General features: G+C 33.2%; 1 protein-coding gene across 1 annotated transcript; it reads left to right on the forward strand.

The window, feature by feature from the left end:
• The first annotated feature begins 7,212 nt into the window (after positions 1-7,212).
• On the forward strand, positions 7,213-8,586 carry LOC105621191 (protein LZIC-like). Its single transcript, XM_012202659.1, has 3 exons — positions 7,213-7,383; positions 7,463-7,604; positions 7,689-8,586. Exons 1-3 carry the CDS (start codon positions 7,262-7,264, stop codon positions 8,031-8,033), a joined length of 609 nt encoding a protein of 202 aa, XP_012058049.1. The 5' UTR covers positions 7,213-7,261; the 3' UTR covers positions 8,034-8,586.
• Positions 8,587-8,941: the final 355 nt, after the last annotated feature.

Consider the following 8,941-nt stretch of genomic DNA (forward strand, 5'->3'; position numbering starts at 1 on the left):
AAAATGATTTGGTTGAAAATAAATAAAGAAGATTCTTGTTAAATCTATATCAGAATCTAGATGAGATAACCGGAATTTTCATTGATTTAATAAGAACCTTCCGATTTGTCAATTTTCAATCAAATTTCAATCATTTTTCTCAGTGTAAATCGAAAAATATACATTCAGAAAAATGTCTGGTTGGATCAACTTGAGAAACAAAAAGATATAATGCGATCCCTTAGATCAAGTGATATTTCTCGAATTATTGAAAATTAGTATTAACTGTAATTATATGCCAATTAAAAAAAATACATTGACAACACCGAGAGAAATGTTTGGTTTAAACAACTGTAATTTTATTGATACATGAATAATCAAAATTTAAAACAACACAATTTAATTAAATTAAAATCAAATTGTGATAATTCACATATCAACAAATCAAAATTATGGCTGTTCACAAATATTTTTCTCAATGAAATGTCAAAAATGTCTAATTGGATTAATCCGAAAAACAAAAAAAACATTCATGATTCCGTTATTGGAAATTGGCATTATTTGAAAAAATTTCGAAATCGTGAAATTGCCACCTCCCCCACCTGATATTTCAAATAAATGGTGTTTTCATCTTTTAATCGATGGAACTATTTCTAAAATTGATAGAGAATTCTAGAACTCTTAGGGGAGCAACCAGAATTCTACTTATTTTTTCAATTTTTGGAAAAAGTGGGGCCAGCTTTACAGAGGTATTATTTGGATTACAATAACATCATTGTGTGAGTGTGTGTGTGTGTGTGTGCCAACTGAAAAAATATACACTAAAAAGAACGTGATTAGATTAATTGGAATTCTGGTTGAAAATGGACGAATTCGAATTTCTTGTTAAATTAGAATTCTAGTTTAGAAATAATCAGAATTTCCAATTGATATGATCAGAATTTTCGTCCATTTTCAACCAGACATTTTTCTCAGTATATACATTTGACGTTACATTTTAATTAAATATGTAATACGTAGAGAGTTAAAGAGTGTAGATAGAGACAAATAAATAATATTTCCAAAGCATTCTGATATCGATAGCGACTGTCGATAAACGTTAAATATACTGATAATCATTACTCTGGATAATAAGTTGATGCTTCTATTATTGCTACTACTGCAAGAAACTAATGTAACGAGATTACGGAAGCCAGGAAAAGAGCAACTCGTCGTCGTTCTACTTGCACGACCGAGTTGTCGAACTTGGCGTAGCCGACATCGCGGGGAACAGCGGTTTTGCTTTCACGTGGACTCGCACACCTGTATATCGCATACCGCGATGGCGAGTAAAGCCTTAAACACAGTGAAAAACACATGCAATAGAAACGAGGAATAACAGATGTCAACTTATCAAATCGTGTATTTTAGTGTACACTATTTCTGATAAGTTGAAACCTTTTATTCCTTCTGTTACTTTTTTCTTCATTGTGTTTAAGACTAATTCCCGAAACACAATAGGAATAGCAAACTTTAAGCTCCAGAATGCGAAAGAATAATGATAACGATAAAAATAACACGATTTCAACCTATCAGAAATTAAATACACTGGAATATACAGTTTCTGATAGGTTGAAATTGTGTTATTTCTATCGCTATCATTATTTCTTTGTATTATGTCTGAAGCTTTACTGTAAGATATTGGCTAATCACAGTCGAATGTGGGAAAAATAATCTGTAATTGATTGATTTCTTACGGTTTAAAGCTTACTCATTTGTGTTTCTGGACTTACTTAAAACTTGCTTACAATAAGCTATAATCAAAGCTTTAAGTCTAAAGCTATAAAAAATTGATCAATCATTGTTGAATATGAAAAAAATAATCGACTATGATTGGTCGATTTCTTACAGCTTGAGACTTAAAGCTTAGATAATGGCCTATTGTAGAAGACCCATTAAAACGAGATAAACCCGATTCCGATACAATTGAAAAGCATACACAACAGAAACAGGGAATAATTCTGATATGATTTCTGATAGATTGAAATCTTACTTTAAAAAATATCGATCTGGATTTAATACCACACAATATCTATATAATTCTCATCATGTTATCCATTTCCAATATACAGATTAACTTTTCTCGGTTCAATTAATTCTTCATCTATTTCTAATTTTTACTATTAATATATTATAATTTTAATATTATTGGGTTGTCCGGAAAGTTCGTGCCGACTAACCTATATACTTTAATAAATGTATACTAAAATTTAAATTTTCAATTTTCCTTCAACATCGGCACAAACTTTCCAGACAACCCAATATAACTTTTAACACCAACAATAGTGAGAATTATATATATAAAAAAAAAACACCGCAGAGATATTAAATCAATTCCTTAAGAGGAGAAAAAGGGAAGAGAGAGAAGGGGGAGGGAGAACATTTAAGAACAAATTCAATATCAATAAGATTTTTAATTTTAATAAATAAATATTTTTCAATTATTAATTAAACACATTATATTATTATATTTATATATAATAATACTTAATGTATAACATTATATAAGATTATAACAAAAATTACACCAAGTCATGAAATCACATTTTATTTTTTTAAATTGTACTTTTCTATTTAAGATATTTTATAAATATCTGGGGTTTTAAATAAAAAAATCATGTTAGTCTATCTAGAAAATTATATCTTACATTTATTATTTCATTATTCACTTATTATTTCAAACTTAAAAGAAGGACAATTTATAATTATGTCTTTAATTAATTTTGGACAAAATTAAACATATAAAACGGGACAAACTTGTTAAAACTTGAGACAGTTTTTCATAATTTGAAACGGTCACTTTAGTTCAATAAACATTATATTTTTATAAATGTGTTATTCTCTGTATTGTTTCTATTGTCTGTGCTTTTCATCATGTTTACAACTTCACATATTCATCTGTCTCTTTCTCTTTCCCGAAGAAGTTATTATTCGAGGAGAAGCACGAAAGAGAGAAAAGCCTGACCATAAAAACAAAAACAAAAAAATCGACGGGAGATAGAAATTAAGCTCGGGGGATTCAAACACGTTAGCCGATCAAATCCAATTCTTCGTTCCAGGAATAACAAGCACAATAACATCACGAATGATCAAACAGTACCGCAATCTAACTGAAATACGTCTGCTTATTTCAACTCAATTCTTTTCTTTTTTTCTCTCCACAAAAAAAAAGATGAATGATGCAAGAAGTTCGGTTAAAAAAGAACAGATCTAACATTCGTAATCGGACTCAACGGAGGCGGGAGAGAAAGGAAGAGAAAAAAAATAATTATTTTTTTTCTTTTGCGAATCATTCTTTTAAACTTTCATTCTCCAGAGATCCGTTTTCCGTTGGCATACATACACACGTCGATTTTCAGCGCGGCTTTACGAGAAAGGAAGTTAACTTGCCGATTTGCGTATCTTGAAATTTTCATCATAAAAATTGTACATCCACTTCTGACCTCTCGTTTCACCCGGATATCAAACGAGCTTTCTTTACATCGAATAATCGAAAATATTGGTACGGGAATTTTTCGGAATTATTCCGTTTTTTCTAAAAAAACACAATAGAAATTTAAGAAATAATAATAATTGAACAATTCCGATTAAATCTATAATAACTACAAAGGAGATCGATTCCGTGCCTTGAACCGAGGTGAGAATTACAAAGGTAAGCAAATTTAGTAGGCCAGTGCAATTATAAATAGGTGTATTCCAATACATTTGCGTTTTCAATTTTCACCTCGTTCGAACGTACAGGATCGACCACAGGAATCGTTCGTAAAAAGAGAAACGAAGAACGTGCTCTCTTCTCGTGGCGTACGTGCCACATGCCGCGTGGTCGTCCTAACCTCAAATAACACTTTTTCCCCCGTGGAATCGCATGCGCGACGAGTAGAATCATTGGGCGACATAGCGAGGATCGTCAGGGCATTCTCGTACACATCATCGACTAATATCGAAATAATATGAAAATGTCTCACGTCCGACAAGGCAAATACGAATTACAAATAAATCGTAACCCTCGGACAGACACGATCCTCGCAGAATCACTTAGAAAAGACTTACCGGCATTCAGGAAGCGAGTGTTGGTGGTAACGACAGCGCTGTAGGTCTGCGGGGAATGCACGACGGGCTGGTTCAGGATGATCTGATGCTGATGTTGCTGCTGGGTGTGATGGGGCTGTTGCTGCTGCGGCTGGTGATGTTGCTGCGGCTGCGAGTGATGCTGCGGATGATGATGGTGGGACAGATGGTGGTGTTTCCCTTTCGTCGGCATGCTCATCGCAATCGTGGACCTTCCTCGTGCGAACTGTCCTTAGAAACCTGGTACCTCACGCGAGTCGCACTCATAGGTACGTTATTTTATTCGCCCACGTACCGCTTCAGTTTCCACGCCGATTTACTCGCCTGATTTCAGGATCCCCACCGACCTTGGAAGATAAATAATTCCGCGATCGGGGAACGATCACGCGTCCGGATCGTGCCACGGCAACGCGATCGGCAATGATCCCACAGAAACGATCGAAACGATCGGACCGAGCACGAGCAAGAGCGCGCGCGCGCGCTCCCGCACTCCCTCGAGTTCACTCGATAAATACGATTTCGCGCGTGCACAACAGGGGAAAAAGAACCGCACGCTTGATTCTCCTATGTGTTCCCGTCGCGCACTTCTGTCCACCGTATATCGGGCGTCCGCGATATATCCCGCCGCGCGACGATCGTTCGTTTTTCGCGGTAATCCCGCGATCTCCGCTCGATCGTCCGCACACCAAACAGTACCAGAGAGAGGAACGTTTCGCTTAAACGCGATCTCTCTTCGCATAATCAACCGTTCGCCGGCTAAGTCAATGAGGAACAGAGCAACGTTTTATTGTATATATACCAATACGCGACCACGCCGTCACGAATCACGAGACTCAGACTGTAGTCTGTAATGCCGTTACCACGCGTACTCGATCGTTCACTCGATCCTACTGATACTGCCTGTCCGACGCGACGTCGCGACTCGGGTCGCGTATCAGACTTTACCAGACGCAACGTTCGTAATGACGTAGGGGAATGACCACGCTTCCGAGCATTCGACGTTTCCGCCATCGATGCTGACCCTAGGAGATGGTGAATGTTGGTGAATCTCGCCTCCCTAGAGAATTTGCTTTTTTTTCATTTTCTTTTGTTGACCAAAGATCAGGGGCTTGTATTTTGAAATGAGATGAAAATTATAAGAGTGAGCAATGATTATTAGGTATTGGCCAATTAAATTATTAATATTCTAGTGAATTTGCTTTTGTAATTTTTACCTCATTTCAAGATATACAATCGATCTCCAAGGGGTCGATTCTGTATTTTTAAACAAGAGGATCGATTATGGATTTTGAAAGGAGGTGAAAATTACAAAAGTGAGCAAAGATTATTAGATATTGACCAATTAAATTATGAATACTCTAATGAATTTGTTCACTTTTGTAATTTTCATCTCATGTGAAAATACACAATCGACTCCAAGATAAATATTACAAAAGCGAACAAATTTACTAGGTGTTGACCAATGAAATAATCAGTATTCTAGTAAATTCGCTCACTTTTGTAATTTTCACCTTATTTCAAGATACAGAATCGATCCCCTGTCTTGAAACGAAATGAAAATTACAAAAGTGAGCGAATTTATTAGAATACTGATTATTTCATTGGTTAACATCTAGTAAATTTGCTCACTTTTGAAATTTTACCTTGTTTGAAAATACAGAATCGACCTCCAGGATATCAATCATGAAACTTTTAGGATGAAAAATGAAAAGTGAAAATTTTCTCCATTAACTTTAATAGTAAAAATTTCCTCTTTTCACTTTCGGTGAATTGATTGTGGATTTTGAAAGGAGATGAAAATTACAAAAATGAGCAAATTATTAGGTGATCAATTAAATTATGAATACTCTAGTGAATTTGCTCCCTTTTGTAATTTTCACCTCATTTGAAGATACACAATCGACCCCTTGGTCTGTTCGCGTTGCTTAAAATCTTCAAAATTTTTGCACTTAAAATGAGATAAATTATATTCGCGCGTCGAAGAGGAAGAGAAAAAAAGCGAAGATGTTTAGTGTAAAATGTGCAAGCAACATGAACAGATTTCAACTGATCCACGCAACACGAACGTACTGGTCAATTAGATCTGTTGTATGAAATTAAAATAAGATACATTATATATTTTGTCTTGAAAAGAAAAGAGATGTCGAATGCCAAAAGTGCAAGCAACGCGAACAGACCTATTCATTCGAACCCAACGCATGCGAGATCCAATCAACGTCTTCAAACTGGACAAAAAAGCTAATCTGTAGAATTGAATAGAATTGATGTGGATATTTTCCAGCAAGAGACACAGATGACAATAAATTTTATTCTCGAAAAGTATTGCATACAAAAATATTTGGGAAACCCATAATATTATATTGATATATTAGATCATCCAGGGATGATCTTAAGGTGTCATAAGCCAATCAGAAAGCTGTGTTGACATTTTAAGATATTACTTAATTAAGACGATTTTAAGATAAAAATGGACTATGAATATCAATCTTTAATGGTTCATGATATTTTAAAATAGTCTTAAATGTAAAAATCGATTATAAATACTGATCATAGTAAGTATTTATAGACGGATTTATAATAAAAGAAGCTTTCCAGCAAGAGACACAAATTAACATAAGAGTTCTGTCTCATTCTGTCCTTCAATAATCAGTGCGAAACAAAACGGAATGATTCTTGTGTCGATTTATGCCTCTGCTGGAAAGCTCCCAAAATTAAATTAATAGGTCTCTTTCTTATTTTTAATCTGCACTGGAACTCTCGCTCTCGCTCTCGCCAAATATTTAACATATTTACTTATTTCACTTTAAGTTTCAAAATGTACCACAAAAAAAAAAACAAATCTACAGAATACAGCCACTAATAGGCATCTTTTTGCTACCAGTGCATCTTTTGATTGGTTCACTAGTTTTATAAATGTGAAATTCTGACAAATTCGCTTTCCTGCTTTAATGTAAACTTTCCAGTATACAATTTTTATATTCTGCAACATTGCGAAGTATTGTAAATAAATAGCGAATGAAGAAATTTTTTTTCTTTTTTTAACAGATTAATATTTATATGTATATATATATATATTGTTTAATAACCAAAGAATTACATTTCGGCATTTTTTAACCTAATCCTAACCTATATATTATCTTTTCATCATTACATACATTTTTTCCTTTCCCGTTCTATGTTTTCGCTTGATTGCAAAATGAGTTCTCACGGAAAAGCAGAAACTGACAGACTCAGGAAGAATTTGGAAGAACAATTGGATCGGCTCGTGCAGCAGTTAGAAGATTTGGAAGATTGCAGGTTTCGTTTCGTTCTAATTCATTTCAAAAATATTACATTTATATATTTATTTTTGTTTTCTTTGTTATTTCGTTAACAGAATTAACGAAACTCTAGACGAGACAGATTACCAGGAATGTAAGGAAGATACTATGGAACAACTCCGTGAGTTTAATGAGAGCTTACAAAGAATGATATCCGGAAATATGACTTTAGTTGATGAACTTGGAGCAATGCAATTGGTATATCTTATATTTTTCTTAACAAATTATAGTAATGTGATACATTCTAGTATACGTTTCTACTCGACTGTAAATTCTTAATAGGCAACTCAAGCAGCCATCAGTGCCGCCTTTCAAACACCAGCCGTGATAAGAATGTTTGGTAAGCGGGAACCTACTGGACTCAAGGAACGTCTCTCGCAAATCGATCGAGATGTAAAATTAGGAAAACTGAACAAAGAAGCCGCCGATCGCCAACGAGGAGAAATATTAAGTGCTTTGAGGCAACTTGGAGAAAAATTAGAACCGTCTGAGTTACAGTTGTTGGAACGATTATCTTTAAATAATATAGATACCACCAGGTATGTGCAAATTACCGAAACATCAGGAAAGGGTAAAATGGCTCTAGATGTAGTCGGCAAGGAAGTTAAAGCTACACAAGATATTTGAATTAATCATTGGTAATCGTTATAACAATGTCATTTTTAATTATTTTTTATCACTATTTTTTAAGTTTTGTTAAAGAGCTTTTTTACCGAACAATTTGTATTCATACAATGTGTCTTAGATGTTAGATTTTTATTCTTTTTTTTATTATTCAATGATTTAAAACAAAGTTTTGATGCTATTAACAAATGCTTGTAAATTGAAATGTATGTGGTAAACTGTACAATTAAATTATTTATAGATTTTGCTATAATGTAGTAAGAATATTAATTGTTATTTGATGTAAAGAAATGATTCTGTATTATGGAGATTTTAAATATAAATAAGTAATCAAAGATAAATAATATTAGAAACTATATACATAACTTTTAATATATAAATAATATATGAATTATTTTCTATTGTTTAAATATTTACTGTGATCCAGCACAAATAATTACACATCCAATTAGATTTTATAATACACACTAGATATAACATATATAAAGTCATCTTGTACATGTTACAAGAGATTGTTACATATGAATTATGAAATAAATATATTGTTTTTGTGTGACTTACCGTTTCCATATTTAAAGAAATCATTTCACTCCGATAAATTAAAGTAAGCATTGCAAAGAGATAACAAGACAAACGTGATGAATAACTGTTAATTAATGAAATAACAATATATATTTGTTCACATTATGACAGACGTAATTACGTTTTGCAGTCTGTTATTAATATACTGTATAAGGAACAAAAACTTATCTAGAAAAATAATAGATCAAAAAGATTAACAAATATATATATATATATATATATATATATATATGTGTACTTTACGTAATTATTTCGTCGCATATGTATTACCTATTATATTCTTTCTAGAATCTGTCGTAATATATAATATCAATAAGTATAAACTATTA

The sequence above is a fragment of the Atta cephalotes genome, assembly GCF_000143395.1.
Source record: "Atta cephalotes unplaced genomic scaffold scaffold00032, whole genome shotgun sequence".
Lineage (NCBI taxonomy): Eukaryota > Metazoa > Arthropoda > Insecta > Hymenoptera > Formicidae > Atta > Atta cephalotes.